Source organism: Aptenodytes forsteri, unplaced genomic scaffold (genome assembly GCF_000699145.1).
Source record: "Aptenodytes forsteri isolate BGI_AS27 unplaced genomic scaffold, ASM69914v1 Scaffold213, whole genome shotgun sequence".
NCBI classification, from domain to species: domain Eukaryota; kingdom Metazoa; phylum Chordata; class Aves; order Sphenisciformes; family Spheniscidae; genus Aptenodytes; species Aptenodytes forsteri.
Genome location: NW_008795522.1, coordinates 489,149 through 505,634, shown reverse-complemented (window position 1 = coordinate 505,634; position 16,486 = coordinate 489,149). Strand labels below are relative to the sequence as shown.

Here is a 16,486-nt window from a genome sequence, read left to right as displayed (position 1 = left end):
GGAACAGGCTGCCCAGGGAAGTGGTTGAGTCACCATCGCTGGAAGTATTTAAAAGACGAGTAGATGAGGCGCTTAGGGACATGGTTTAGTGGGCATGGTGGTGTTGGGTCAACGGTTGGACTCAATGATCTTAGAGGTCTTTTCCAACCTTAATGATTTTATGATTCTATACAAGGCTGGAGCCAGGTGGGTCCACGCTGGCAGTCCTGGGAATCCCCACTCTCCTGGGAGACAGTTTCCATAACAAGATTTGGAGGGGGCTGGCAGCCCATAGGCTGGGAGCACTAACCAGAGGTGCCCACACGTGGTGAGAAAGGGAAGAACAGACAGTTGTACCCCTGATGGAAGTAGACGCTTGAAGGGGAGTAGCCCTCTATTTCTCTTGCATATAACAGATGGAATGTACATAGGCTTCATCTGGTGGATCAAGGAGGGCCTGAGACAGGGGTCACAATACAGCGGTGAAGGTTACCATGGTATAAACAAAACGATTCTTGCTTAAGATTAGCGTGCAACATAAATGTTCCCAGTAGCACTGGTATTGATGGCTTCAAGGAAGGAGGTGTGACACCACTTGCCATGGGTACCTCCTGATCAGTAAGTGGCTGGCTTATGCTGTCATGCACATTATTATATTTTTTGAACCTAATTTGCAGTCTCTACTGCACTACTCTGCCAATCCATCAGCATGCTCAGATATTAGCAAGAAATAAACTTATAAAAGCCTTATATCTGTTGTTCTTCTGTTCTTCCAAGATTAAACAGGAACTTACATATGCGATACAAGGTGAGTGGTGGACTTATATAGCCATTACATGTGAAAATGCTGTTGCAACAGACATGGATTGGCAGTCAGGAACCGGCTGAGCTTCCTTCTCCAAAATAAACACTCAGATTTTACTGAATTATGGTTTAATTTCATAATCTACTGTTGCTATGTCTGTACAACATTGTACAAAGTATAATCAAAAAGAACATTTCAGTCCCACATAAATGTCTGACTGGCTGTCTGAGGATCCAGTGGCTTTGAGTCTTTGATCTAGACTCTCCTGTCTTCCAGATGCCGTCATCAAAGTACCTTTGGTGGTAAGGCTACAATGCTATACGTTCGTACAGTCATCATAACATTTTTGCTTTCCAGTCTCCTTCTCCGCTCAGTGATGGAATCCCCCAGCCATGGCAGAGGGTCTCTGGTGGTACCTCATATTTCTGGGCAAACACGGAAGATTTTTAACCTCTTTTTGCATTAGGCAAAAACATTCTAGCAATGTCATGAGGGCAGTTATGTTTCAAAGGTGATACTGATGTGGTAATTTAGGACTGATACATCCTTCTTTACAGCACTTGCTACAGTAGGTCTTTTAAGTACAGCATTGATCTGCTCACACTAATACAACTGGTTCTAGGTTTCCATTCATTCCCATCAATGCATTTTCACTGAGTAGCACTACCCCATGTTAGCCTAGTCTGAGAATTTATCTCTTGCCCAGATAAAACTAGCAGGCGGATACTCTTTTCAACTTAGAGGTTAAGGGAAATAATATACTTAGCTGCTACTGGTAGTGGAATACATGCAGAACTGCTTCTACCAGAATTAGGAAACCTGCTGAGAATTACATGGAATCTAAAATGATTGCTTTGGATTAGAAAACCACACGCTAAAAGGCCAGCTTCATAGATCTTTGGTGTGAAGAAATATTCTTGTTGTAGCCTGACAGCAGGTGAGTGGTGTGGCAGAATGATCTCTCACGCCTGTGTTCTCCATGGAAAGTTTCATTTTGGCCAATTATTTTTCCTCTCATCTTCTGTGTTCCTGAAGCTTCTCATCTGTGTATCAAAGGTCTAGTGGAAAGCCATGTTCATTACAAAAAGATACAATTCTCTTAAAGCTTTTTTCCCCATTTTGACTACAATGCAGCATCATGTTCAAAATGCAACTACTGGATCTGAAAAATAAAACACTCAGACCATAATGCACATCTGAAAATAAATACATAGCCTTCGTATAGAGCCAGTTCTCAGTGAAAACCTTCTCATTTGCATAGTAGTGCAGAGATGTTCTCAGGAAGGTCATGCTACAGGGTGGAGTCTGAAAATAAGAGAAAGAGAGAAGTAGCTCGGTATCGTAATGAGGGAGATGGTAGTCTGTAAGGTATACCAGGAGGGGGACCTGAAATGTTACAGGGCCAAAAAGACCAATGTCTGCAAAAGGATTACAGGGATTCAACTGACCCATTTCTCCATTCATATAATCCCAACAAGGTATTCTGAATTGCATTAAAAGGAAAACATTTGACTCAAAGTAAAAGATATTTCATAATAAACTGAGTAAAATTGCCAACGATATTTATCCTTAAGTATATCCACCGTGCATCTATCCTCAGTCAACTACACTGATTCTCTATTCACATCAGGATCCCCAATGACCCTGTTTAACTCATACCACGTTCCTCTCTTTCCTCCCTTCTCATTGCCTTCGGCCACCTAACACCAGCTTTTTCCTCACTGCTTCATCTAACCTTGCACTTCTTGCAGGATCTTCTATTCTGTAGCTCCTGCACTGTAGAAAAATCTAACCTAGATATTATCTTATTAAATGAAAATGGGCTATTTCTTTCTAAAAGATTTGCTCAAGGTCAACCAAAACATCCGGCTCATGTAGAAATCAAGTGTTTTTCTCATGTCTGCCTTTTAATTCCTATTTCTGTTTCATGCTTGATCACTAGTAGGTTAATTAAAAATTCAATAAAGCAGTCCAAATATACGCTGCCTTATAGGAGATTGCTCGTCAGTAAATAAAGCTGTATGGCTACCATTTATAAGGCATCTTGACAGCAATGACATATCTTGACATCACACGATGAAGAGAAACATTAAAGATTGTTACCTTTAATAGTGAGGAAGGCTTTGCTCGATGCACGGCCCAATTCATTGGTGGCTTCTACCATATATTCTCCTTCATCATGTTTTGTGACACCTAGGACGACCAGGGAGCAGACACCAAAGTCGTTTGTGCAAAAATAGGTACGATCATTGGAGACGTCGCTATTGTCCTTGTACCACGTGATCTTTGGAGGTGGATGGCCTCCAACCGCACAGCTCATACGGCACTCACTCCCAGTAGTCACCACATGAGGCTTCAATGGGACGAGGAATCTTGGGGGCTGGTTTTGATTAACTCTCCTGTATTTCTGTGGTTTGACTTGAAATTCAGCTGTAAAAAAACCAGCAACATACAAACACACAGTGAGATACTGCTTCACAGCAATAGAGTTCAGGGTTTAAAGGACTGGTTTTCAATCATGACACTTGGTTGTGCAGAATGTCTGGCATTCTGCACTGCAAATTGCCAGAGATCCCATGCACCTATGGATTGTAATCTGTGTTTCTTTTCAAATTAGTCAGAACTTAATTTTGAAGTCAGAAACTTTGGTTTCTGCAAAACTTAAGCCTTAGATTTTGCTGGGAATTAATTTTGTGGCGAATTACATGATATAATGGCTGGAAATAAAGGATCTATCTGCACAATGTTCATGCAGAAAGGACAAGCCTTCCCTGCCAAACTGGAATTTCTTAGGGTATCTCTATGCATTCTTGTTCTGGGCAACTAAATGTTCACAGGAGGAGAGACCCATTTCAGGATGGTGTGTTAGAAACAATAAAAGAAACAAAGCATGACAACACACAGCTAACTATTTGTAAAAGCTGTTTTACCCTTTGGTTTTCGAATTCTCCAAGGCTGCACGCTTTCAGATGGACCACTGGCTCCCAAGTTATTTTTTGCCACAACCCTAAAGTAGTAGTCCCGGCCTGGGATCAGTTTGGTGAATGTGAACTTGTTGGTGTAGATCAGGTCACCCACCACGTGCCACAAGCCCTTCTGTGATTCACGTTTCAGGACTGTGTAGTAGAGATTATTTTCCCATTTCTCAGATGCTGATGGCTCCCAGGTTACTGTCACTGTATTTGGCACATTCTCTTCCAATTGAATAGGTCCAGGCGATTGTGGGATATCTGTCAGATGAAGGCAAATAATATCAAAGACGTAGGGAAAGTGGCACAGTACTTTGAGTCTGTTCTATGTCTGGGGGCTGAGTAAACATCCTGGTCATTAGAAGGGACAAAAATTTGATTCCTTCTCCAGGAGCTCATTTGCTCCTGGAGAAGTTCATTGAACTTCCACTGCATTACGTCTGCATTGCTGGGCCTCCTTCCCTTCTTATAGGAAGGAGACGAGGGCTGGTACAGCTAAACTTTTTCACCTTTTAGGGACACAGCGCATAGAGTTGTTGTAGCTATGACTAAATGTCCTACAGCCTGCTGCTGACTAAGCTTAGACTGTTACAAAGAGCACGAACTGCTCTCCTGTGGTTTGCACTATCCATCTGCATGACCTTGCCTTTTTAAGCAGAGTCACTCTGGAAGACGGGTGTAATTTTAATCAGTAGATTGCTCTGTCCTGCAGACACAGCCAAGTGATATCACAAAGTGGCCAGACTGAATCTCATGGAAAACTGTACTCTAGTTCTCCCTGTGCCTGCGTGGCTTAACTGCATCAGAGCTCACCGTGCTGAACTCGGTTTGTTGCCTACTGCCTATTCGCAGTAAATCTGTATGAATATATGGTAGTGAGTGAGTTAGTTACCTGTAACTTGAACTTGGAAGCTGAATGTTTCTCTTTTCCCTAACCCGTTCTGGAGCTCAACAGTGTAGGTGCCGCTGTCAGTGAGCTCAGCTGCTCCAATCAGCAGCTGGGTGGTACCATCTTTGGTGTTTATTGTAGTCTGGTTTGGAAGAGGAAGCCCATCCTTTAACCAGGTCACCACTGGATCTGGAGATGCCTGTAAAGAACAACATGAGTTAATAGACCACTTGCTTTGCCTCCAGGTTGCGTCTTTACATCTTTCATTATCTTGTCCCAAATGTATACCTACATGACACAGTAAAGTAATATTTAGAAATATGGATCCAAGATGGATCTCAGACCCCTGGATAAAGGACTGCTCTAAAGTTTCTTTGTAACTTTTCTCTTTCTCAGTGTCTTTCAAGTATGTTATTGTGGTAAGGTGTTCACCTATGTCAAACAAGGTGTGCTAGGTCAAGAACAACAGATGACATCAGTAGTTAATATTTTCTACTTTTAAAAAGATCTGCTGGTTTTGGAAAGAAAAAACATCCTCGAAGTCTTTATTTCCATTGTGCCATCTTTGGTCTCTATTCTCCAAGAGATTAGGAGAAAGGTCAGCAAATACACACACTTTGCCTTCATCAACCTCTTCTTGATATCCCAGACTTTACCTGTGTTGTTCCAAGCTTACGTCAAAGCACACAGGATTTCTGTCAGTGCATACCTATTTTGCAAGTCATACAGCTTAAGTCCTGCTGCTTAGTAAGACAAACACACTCAAGAGGATGTTGCTAGAAATGTTACCCCAAGGCCTTCTGAGGGAGTCAGAGGGAAATCAACCGATTTTTAAACTCTAAGTATGACAGATTAGTACCAGATGATGATAATACTGATATGGTTGGATGGATGCGCCTTGTTTACAGAGGTTAATGAATGACCATAATCTCCTAAAACACTAATGGCAAAAGTGACAGCTGAATTCTTTTTCATGTTTTCCTCATGCAGAAAGTATACACAGCACAGGCAGGTTAAACGATTTGCCCAGTGTCTTGTAAACAAAAGTCCATGCCAAGAAAACAGTAGCTCAGTTTTCATGTCCGCTATTGACTACAACATAAAAACAGATGGGGAATCCTTACAAACACATTTGAATACTTACTTCAAAGGGAATATTCACTCGGATGGTATTTCCTGCTTTTATAACCAGTAAGCTTTTCACTGTGTCATCTATTAGTAACCTGGGAGAAACTGGAAAAGACGGTGATTACAATAAAAAGTTGTACATTATTACAGAGTCACTGGCTGACAAACTCATATGCATGTGTTCGATACCCCTAATGCCTTTCCAACAGCTAGTCTGCAGGCTGTTGATAAACTCATAGTGGTACTGTGGAAAAAAAGCTCCTTGATTCAGAACCCGAGTTTACACCTTTCAAATTTTATTACTATTTATTTATCACTATGACTAAACAAGGGGAAATGATGTAAAAATACATTCACAACAATGTTTGTATACATGTGACATCTCAATCATGGAGAAATTGGCTCTTTGGCACACTTTACCCCATCACATGGATGATCGTTTGTGTAAAATGACATCTGGGGAAAAGGAAGTTGCAATGGACACTTATGAAATGTACGTGCAATACAGTACAGAACATCCTCAGGAAACCTGCCTGAGTTTATTAAAAATAATCTTTTTTAGTATTTAAAATATTTTTTCTTTCTTTTCTCTTTTCATCAATATATTGTTGTATTTAGCATTTTTCTAAAAATGCCAAATACGATACTGCTAAATTGTATTTAGCGTTTCCAGTTTAAAACTGAAAAAGCTGCTTCCCAGATGGACTTCTATTTATTTATTTAATGATTGATTATAACAGGGCTCTCCAGGCATAGGCCAAAAGTAGACATTTTCACTTAGGACCCAAGTTAAAGAAGATGAATCTCTCACAGAATTATCTCTTGCTTCTGTATTTCTGCAACATTCCCAAACAGCAGGGGAAAAAGAAGAGAGCTGCAGATTGTAAATAAAGATGAAAAAGGGAAAATGGTGAAAACTGTCAAACTAGAAAATTAAAAAGGAAAATAAAGTTTACCAAAACCAACATAACAATTGCTATTTAAGAGAATGAAATAAAATGTTTAATTCCACAAGACTGTGTAAAAATAGACCGAAAACTCTATTTTTCCCTTAAAAGAGCATGGGTAGGCATAAGGTATGTGCGGTTTCTGTCTGGTGATCATGACTGTGGTATAGCTCCACAGTCATGGGGCAAACATGTAAATCCGAGGAGAAAATACAGTTTTGGGGGTTCTTTTACCATAGTGAGTCTTTAACATGGGCTGAACACTGTGCATTGCACATTTATCAGTTAAATCTTCAGAATTTCCTGATGAGGTGACCAAATAAGACCATACTCTACAGTAGCAATGTGGTACTTGTCCTTCTGCTACAATCTGGGACTTGAAAGAAGCTCATCACAGTGACCTACAGACTTTGCCTGCATCCTGTTACCTATAGAATGACCTCGTTCATTCTGAAAGCAGCCCACTTTGACTTACCTACAGGGGGAGCAGCTTCAATGCAAGCTTCAAGCTCTGCAGCTTCTCCTGGGCCACTGTCGTTGAGGGCTCTCACACGTAGGAAGTACATCTCCTTGGCTTGGAGGCCTTTAACTGTGTAAGTGGTCACCTCTATGGGAAGAGTATTGCATTTGGTCCAGTTGAGGTTGTTAGAAGACCGCATCTCCACGTCATAGCCTTTCACATCACTCCCATCTTTTGCTTCAGGTCTCTTCCATGTCAAGGTGACACTAGTGCTGTCACTGCTGCTCACTTTAAGGTCCTGCACTTGACCTGGAGATTCTGAAAAGAGGAATTTTATTTAAACTATTTTTCTAGGATTTCTGTCCCCTCTTTTCAGTCACTTTCTGAGATTCCCTAACGTTCTTGAAGTGCACTGGATATCCACCCTGCTGTCTTGCCTCCACCTTGTCCCAGTTCTTCAAAGCTGGATCCAGGTGCCTGCTCCTGCCAGCCATACAGTACAATCTGCAACATTCCTGAAACAGTCTGCAACCCATCCTGAATACTTCTCCACACTGCACATCATAACTCCCACACAGGGAGTCTGCCACATCTTGACTTAGACATCACAGAGGAAATCCTTCCATTCCTTCGTCATGCTGATAGCAGATTCCCAGCCATGAAACATTCCCCAGTTACTTGATCTTTGTCTTCACATACTTTTGCAAAGCATTTAAAAACATCGCCTCTCCACTAACATCGCAAGTCTACGTTCAGCTTTACATATCCCCAAGCTAGAAGGATGGGGGTCAGTGCACTTACCCATGGAATCCCGGGCAAAGACAGGCTGTGACGGTTCACTGGCATCTCCTATGCCAGCAGCATTGACAGCTGCCACACGAAATTCATACTGCAGACCTTTCTTGAGATTGGTCATTTTCAGCTTCTTGTCTGCAGAAAGAAAAGGAACATGTTGGCTCAGGTAAGCTGTTCCCCAGGCAGGAAAGGGTGAGACAACAATGTTGTACTTTACTCCATGTAGAATTGTAGACTGAATAATTCTCAGGAACCATGTATAAATGCTGTCACTGATTCCTCTGCCCTTCCCTATCCAAGTGCATGTGAACTTCTGGGACGTGTTCATTGTATTCCCTTTCAAATCAAACAGCACTTGAGAGCTATTAAGGTAGAGAAAGGATAAATACTGCTTTTCCTCATGGGATAATCCTAAACTCTTCTATACCAGATAAGAAGTCCTAGTTTGCACCTTATAGATAATGCTAGCTATAGTCAAAACACATTTTGGAGCTCATACACATCACTTGGGTTTCTTTACATTCTTTGCATTCGTGTCTGCAAAGTTCCTAGCATGAGGACTAAGGACAGTAGTTCTGCATGTGAAGTGAAGACTTCAGTTTCAGAAATTGAAGACATCAGTTTATCTATAGAGGAGCTGTGACCCAGGATGCAGCAGTGAGCTTCTCTGCACTCTTCTCCAGACGTATGCTTGCACACAATCTAGAAAAAAATCATAATCCTCCTCCCAGGCATTCAGCTGTATAATAAAACCAAGGCCTGGCTTTGCTATGGCACAGCTGTGTAACCTTACCTGTGAAGAAACCTTACCTGTGAAAAAACGCGTACACTAGAGCTGTGAAAGATAAGAAGGTAAAACTTCAGACGGGGTAATATGGTTGTGATGGGGACAGTCAGCAGCTCAAGAATTCAAGAGGAAAAACACTGATGTGAAAAGGTATAAGACCCTAAGCAGAAAGCAAAGGAGTTAGAAGGCAGCAACTCCACAAAGATCAGTGTGTTACCTCCTGAACTCAGCTGACCTTTTTGTCTTTTTCAAGTCTTCCAGTCTGTTCCAGGATTTAAGCTACCTACCTGCTATAGGCACACTGTTGACTGGCAGCCAGGTCACGGTACCCTTCTTGCGTTTTTGAACAATGTATCCCACAATTTGGGAACTGCCAGTTTTACAAGGTGCTTTCCAGGATATTGTTATGGTGTCTCTGCTGGCACTGACAATCTTGGGGGGATCTGGGGCACCAGGTGAAGCTAGAAAGAGATTAGTGTTTCATTATTAGCAGGTATATTTTTATTGCAAGATAAGAAAGTGTTCTGTGTCATTTCTTCTTCCAGTTTCCCCAAGATATTTATATGGATGTCTTTTGAAAACCTGACTGAGACCTGAAGCTGTGTATCCTATTCCCCACACAAACAGGATCCAGCATGGACTTCTGTTCCTGAATGTTGTTTTCATGAATGGCCTGCTGTCATCATGACTGACAATTCCACTGTCAACCTACAGAGTGAGGCATGTACATTCTTACATGGCAGGAAAAGTCAGCGTTATTCTTGCTTTTAATGACAGAAACTGGAAACAGAATGGATTTTCTTATCCCTCTGCACTCAAAATACAGGGCTTCTCATAATCATGAGAAGGAGAATGTAGAAAGAAGAAAATTAGAAATAGAATAGAGCATTGCTTTCTCTCTAGTACTACATTCATGCTCATGGCAAAACTGTTCTAGTATTTAAATTCATTGAAGGACAAAGAATAGAATTAGTTGTTTGGAAATCAGGGGAATGAAGCAGCATACTGAAAAATGCTGCACGTACGGAGACACTCCTTGCCTAAGGAGTTAAGAAAAGGCCTCACATGTTACCTTTGTAGCCACCCCGGTAAACATTTTCTCTGATCTTGATGCATATTGCATCTCCCCCATGAAACTTGCTTTCCAATTCAGAATGGAGCATAACTGAGAACGTAACGCCAAAGCATCACCAAAGCCTACAATAAACTCCCAGTCTCAATGTGCAATCTCCACAGATTTGTGTGAAGACTTCACAGCCGTGATTCAAGTTTAGATCTGTAGCAACATCCAAAATGCAGTGAGTTTTCTTTGATGTCAGCTTTGATAATGAATTCCCCAGATAGTTGTCGAACACAATTATGAAAAGTTCTTCCTTACCTTTACTGACAGCCTTCACTTCATCTGATTCCAGCGCGTCGCTAGTTCCCTCAGCATTCACAGCTCTCACCCTGAAGTAGTAGCTCATGTCTTGTTCTACTTTGTTAGTAGTGAAGGTAGTACAGCTCCTGGGGGTTTCTCCCAAAGTCACCCAGTCATTCTCGCCTACCTGCTGTCTCTCGACAATGTAGCTTTGCAGTGGTTTGCCCCCATCATCTTTTGGGGGCTTCCACTCAATGGTGATGTCATTTGCAGTGCTTTCTACAATTTTGATGGGTCCTGCAGGTGGCTGTGGCTTGTCTGAAAAGATGAACACAAAGAGACTATGTGTTGGCTCCAGACCCAGACGTGCTCCTGGGTTTGGAGCAGACACTGTCTCTTGCTCACCAGCTAGGAGACTCAGTTTCTGATGGAATACATGCATAGTTGCAGAATGAGGGCTAGGCACTTGAATTGCCTCTTCAAAACTTCCACTCTTCTAACTTCTGATAAGTGTGGGGGAAGCCAGGCCCTTGCTCCATGGATTAATTGTTCTCATAAGCACTGCACCAATTCAGCTTGCTTATAAGGAAGAACATCATTTCTGGTCTTCCAAAAGAGCACAGACATTTATGGTAGGGCTGAATTTGGCCTTGATAATGTATTGTAGATTTGCCTGTTGCGCATAGTCCCATCTCCCACAGTCGCTCAACATTGAAAACTCAGCCGCTGAGGCCATGAAAAACCAAACTAGATTAGTGTCACCTTGTACTAAAGGGCAAGAAACACGTCAGAAATCTTTGCTTGTACCCCGATTTAGTGGAAAATCACATAGTCTTGTTCATCTTGGAATACCCAGTAGCTCTAAATAAGATTGTCACCAGTGTTAACGGGTTCCCTGCCTAAGCTTTACAATGAAAGCCACAGTGGATGTTATGGGGCTCTTACCTGTTACCACAAGCTTGAAGTTGATCTCCAGGACCCCACTGTCGTTCTTCAGCCTGACTTTGTAATCCCCACAGTCCTTTCTCTCACTGCTGGAGATGGACAGCATGATAAAGGTCTCTGTTTTATCAACACGAATCCTTGTGTCATCTGCTAGCTCCATTCTGTCCTTTAGCCACGTTGCTCTGACTGGCAGCCGGCCCTCAAAAGGGATCTTGATTTTTACTTTCTGCCCTGCCTTGGCCACAGTAGGAACACTTAAGTTTTTGAGGAGAACTTTGTCAACCTGTGGAGGATCTAAGCAGATGATACAAGTTCATTAAAAACTGCAATTCAAAGAGGATAAGGCTCACCTTGGAGCGAAGGGCTTCCCTCATGATGCTGCCAATAATGCTTAGAAGCTCACAACATTTGGACCTTCACCTTTAGTTGCATGCTCAGTGCTTCACACACATACATGTACTTTGCTACAGGATAATTATCACAAAGTATTTGTGGTATCATACTGTCATTTTCACTGGAGCAAATTTCTCATAGGCAATACACTAAACACAAGAATGAAGAATCTGGTCTGATAAAGTGTTATGTGCACCCAAAATCTTTGAGTTAATAATAGAAGCTATTCAGGAAAGCTCCCTAGTTAAATCTGTAAATACAAAATGCACCAACCTGTACAAAAACTATCTCCCATTTACATGGTAATTCTTTATAATAAAGTTGTCTCAATAACCAACTATAGGTCTCTGAGAAAACGCACTACGTTTCAAGCACATCAAGGCTAGCATGCTGCATTGGTAGTTTGAATAGACTCACCTTCAACAAAAACTGAAGCTTCAGTTTTTATATCTCCACCTTCAAACCTGTATTTCCCAGCATGAATATCTTCCACTTTGTTAATAATTAGTTTGTGGACTAGACCTTCCTTTTCAAAAAAGATTCCATCCATGCTTGTTAACTACAAGGTAAAGCACAGAGACCCATTCTTAAAAAAAAAAAAGGGAAAAAGAAGGGCAATCCAAACTTAAACTGGACAGACATAAATTTGAAATGTAATTGAAAAGCCTTATGAATGACAGGCATGTTTAATTACAATAATATTCTGGGATTACTCATCTGGTAACTTTGTATGTAAGCATTGTCAGCATACTCCCCACAAAGATCTGATTCAAAGTCCATTAAAATAAATTTTAGTACAATCTCCAAGCTCTCTCTTTCTAGACCCGTTCTTAAAAAAAAAAAAAAAAGGGAAAAAGAAGGGCAATCCAAACTTAAACTGGACAGACATAAATTTGAAATGTAATTGAAAAGCCTTATGAATGACAGGCATGTTTAATTACAATAATATTCTGGGATTACTCATCTGGTAACTTTGTATGTAAGCATTGTCAGCATACTCCCCACAAAGATCTGATTCAAAGTCCATTAAAATAAATTTTAGTACAATCTCCAAGCTCTCTCTTTCTATTCTTAATGACAAAAACTTTGGCCCATGCTCAAGTGTGACACCTCAGAACTCCTACAGTATCATCTGGATCCCACAACTGGAATTACTTTTCAGTGTTGTTTTGGAACATAGAATATGATGTCTATGCTTGACCTTAAGCACTAATTTGAAAGAATACTCTTCACGTTATGCCTGCCTGAAGGATCCTTTGAAGATTTTCCCCTTTTGCATATTTCTCTCATTCACCAAGGAAAAGAAAAAGGATTGCATTGCAAGGAAGAGACCCGCACCATCTCCACCCATGAAAAAGAATGGAAAACACAAAGCCTCCTATTGTCAGCAAGAATGGAAATGTCTTGCAGCAGGAAGGGGGAGAAATCTTGCTGGGTTTCTATCAGGGATTTTATTATCAACAGGCTCCTGCAGAATCCTTCCAGGGCCATACTCAGACTACAGAAAGACTGGCAGAAGGAAGGACACCTTGACATGACACTTGATAAGAGGTAGAGCCAGAGAGCAGAGCACTGCTAACCAAAGAAAACAGTAGCTAGAGGACACCTACCTTTAATCCATCTTTAAACCAGGTTCCTGTCACTTCATCTTTACTGACAGTGCAAGACAGCTCAGCTGGTTCCCCTTTCAGGACTCTGACATCAAGTAAATGTTTGTTGAGATGACAGCGTGGTGCTGAACATTCAGAAAAGAAAATGTTGAAAAGATGCTAACTGTGTTACACTGACAGAGAGAAATGTATAGATGAAAATGCATGTGCACATGAGGAGAAAAGAGAGCTTTTTAAAAAATATATACTGTAGTCGTGACAGGCTTTTGTACCACAGCACTGTGGGCCAGCTGGCCTAAACTCATTACACTGAAGAGATACACCAGCTGGCCTGCATACAATATAGTCCTCACATCAACCTAATGGGCAATGAATTCATCACAAATCACATTATCCATCTACAGATTTGCTATTTTAAGTCTATGCTAATTGTCTTGGCTCCCTCTACAGGCAGTGGGAAAAAATAGGCTACTCCAGGATATGGATATACTACTTCATCATCCTTTTCCTCTGCATTGACCAGATACAGGGCTGCCCAACCAGTTCCCCCTAAACAGCCCCAAATCACACTATTCTCTATCCCCTGTATTCCTCTTTCCCTTCCCAAGTTCTTCTCCATTAACATCCTCATCCTCTCTCTAATAAACACCCCACCTCCTTCCCCATTAACTCCAATTTTGTTGATTTTACTTCCTTATTTATATTTATGTTTTGGTTGCCTTGATAATTTCTAACTCGTCAGCAACTCCATTAGATGAGTATTCCCCTTTGGTTATACATATGAAGTTTCTCATTTCTACAATTTCCACATTATCATCTTGCTAGTGTAGCCACTGGTCTTAGTCAAATGGCCGCATACACATTACTCTCCTTTTACAATATGCAACACCTTATTATTTCTGATGTTACAAGAGAAAAGAGCACTACATTAGGCCCAATGTGCATATTAATCCAATATAAGCAGGCACAGGTTTGTTCCCAGAACCTGGAAAAACACAGATCTTTGCACTAGATGTTAGAACAAATAAAGAGAAACAATAAGTTTTAAATTGGAACAATATCAAAGAAACATGGCCATATTCCTTGAAACTACATGGGAACTAGTATGTTTGTGAACTGAAGTCTGTTCCATGTGGATCTGAATCATTTATTTGAATGAGCAGATGACACCTGCTTTAGATATTTTAAAGAAAGATCATTTAGACTTTTAAGGCAGTTTGATCTGAGCGAATTGTGTAAGGTCAAACAGCAAATCAGTTGTAGAATTAGGAACGGATCTCAGTATAACCAAATTTCTACATATAGCTACATTTGTCTAAACCATAAGATTCACTTTCTCTCCAGGATTAGGAATGCGAGTATCAAAATGCAAAGACCAGCAATACAGAAGTCATCAATTAAACACATACCTTTCAGATCATCCAGGCAATAACACCTTCTTTTTCCCATACTTTCTGTATTCTTCAAGAAATCATTTGCTTTAATATCAACGCCGGGTTCCTGTTTTCTCTGGTTTATTGAAGGAGGTCCACCATAAAGATCTGACATCTGACCATAATCCAATGAACCTTGGCCAAAACCACCTGAATTCCTCCCATCAACAGATCTGTTACGGGATTTACTCCCTGACCCTCCAAAGGCAGAATTTTTGCCATAAAGGGAGCCTAACTGTCCTAAATCTCTGCCCTCACCCCTGGCATCTCCTTGACCTGAAAGTGAGTCTCTGTCATGAGATGAACCTCTGTTCCCTGACCCTCTGAAATCACTGGCAGTGCCCTTTCCAGTTTCATCTCCCATAGAAGATTTGCCAGGATGTGAATCCAGCTCATACTCACCACCTCGTCCAACAGCACCTACCACACCTTCTTTACCACGGACCAAATGTAACTCCCTTTGATCACTTCCCAACCTGCCAACACCACCCTCACCAGCCTTAGCTCCAGCTGACCCACTGTCCTTGCCATAGGGAGATCCAGCACTCAGTATCGCAGAGCCACTGACACCACCACCTTCTGAGGAAAAGCCATCTCCTCCTGCTCCACCCATATATGCTTGAGCTCTGCTCAGCATAGCATCCCTGCCATGGTGAGATCCCATTACTTCTTCACCTCCAAAAGGAAAATGAGCAGCTCCTGTCACAGCCCCAGTTGGGAGACCATCCTTTCCATAGAAAGAAACAATGCCCCTTGCACCAGCTACACCAGCACCAGCCCCAGCTGGAAGACCATCCTTTCCATATGGAGACCCAAAACCACCAAAACCAGCTACACCAGTACCAGCCCCAGTTCCCATTCCCACTGGAAGACCATCTTTTCCATGGTGAGAACCAATTCCCTCTGCACCATCTACACCAGAACCACCAACACCAGCCCCAGCTGGAAGACCATCCTTTCCATACAGAGAGCTGAATCCACCTGCACCAGCTACACCAGCCCCAGCTGGGAGACTATTCTTTCCATGCAGAGACCCAACTCCCCCTGCACCAGCTACACCAGCACCACCAATGCCAGCACCAGCTGTGAGATCATCCTTTCCATAGGGAGATCCAACTCCCTCTGCACCAGCCACACCAGCACCACCAAGACCAGACCGAGCAGGGAGACCATCCTTTCCATATGGAAACCCAACTCCCCCTGCACCAGCTACATGAGCGCCACCAACACCTATTCCAGCTGGGAGACCATCCTTTCCATAGGCATATGCAGTTCCCCCTGCACCAGCTACACCAGCACCAGCCCCAGCTGGAAGACCACTCTTTTCACAGGGAGAACCAGCTCCCCCTGCAGCAGCACCACCAATGCCAGCCCCAGCTGGAAGACCATCCTCTCCATATGGAGACCCAACTCCCCCTGCACCAGCACCACCAACTCCTGCTCCAGCAGGGAGGCATCCCTTCCCATAGGGAGACCAAACTCCCCCTGCACCAGTTACACCAGCATCACCAACACCTACTCCAGCTGGGAGACCATCCATTCCATAGGGAAACCAAACTCCCCCTGCACCAGCTACACCAGCACCACCCATGCCTGCTCCAGCAGGGAGGCCATCCTTTCCATAGGGAGACCCAACTCCCCCTGCACCAGCACCACCAACTCCTGCTCCAGCAGGGAGGCCATCCTTTCCATAGGGAGATGCAACTCCCCCTGCACCAGCACCATCAACTCCTGCTCCAGCTGGAAAACCATCCTTTCCATAGGGAGACCCAACTCCCCCTGAACCAACTGCACCAGCACCACCTGTGAGCACCAGGCCCAGCTGGGAGACCATCCTTTCCATATGGAGACCCAACTCCCCCTGCACCAGCACCATCAAGACCAGCCCCAGCTGGGAGGCCATCGTTTCCGTACGGAGACACAAATCCCCCTGCACCAGCTACACCAGCACCACTGATGCCAGCCCCAGCTGGGAGACCATCCTTT

The 16,486-nt window shown here is 42.6% G+C and overlaps 1 protein-coding gene across 18 annotated transcripts in view; it reads right to left on the bottom strand.

The window, feature by feature from the left end:
- Positions 1-893: 893 nt before the first annotated feature.
- Positions 894-16,486, bottom strand: part of IGFN1 (immunoglobulin-like and fibronectin type III domain containing 1) — a 41,752-nt gene continuing 26,159 nt past the window's right edge. For 8 of the 18 annotated variants that reach the window (XM_019472735.1, XM_019472736.1, XM_019472734.1 and 5 more), the window contains 13 exons: positions 14,477-16,303; positions 13,068-13,192; positions 11,875-12,016; positions 11,065-11,358; positions 10,138-10,437; positions 9,047-9,220; positions 7,979-8,107; positions 7,193-7,495; positions 5,787-5,875; positions 4,646-4,841; positions 3,715-4,014; positions 2,888-3,214; positions 894-2,089 (listed from right to left, as the gene is read on the bottom strand). In XM_019472735.1, the coding sequence (XP_019328280.1) occupies positions 2,076-2,089; positions 2,888-3,214; positions 3,715-4,014; positions 4,646-4,841; positions 5,787-5,875; positions 7,193-7,495; positions 7,979-8,107; positions 9,047-9,220; positions 10,138-10,437; positions 11,065-11,358; positions 11,875-12,016; positions 13,068-13,192; positions 14,477-16,303 (4,220 nt within the window). In that variant the 3' untranslated portion in view covers positions 894-2,075. The other 10 variants (XM_019472748.1, XM_019472750.1, XM_019472737.1 and 7 more) reach the window with 9 other exon arrangements.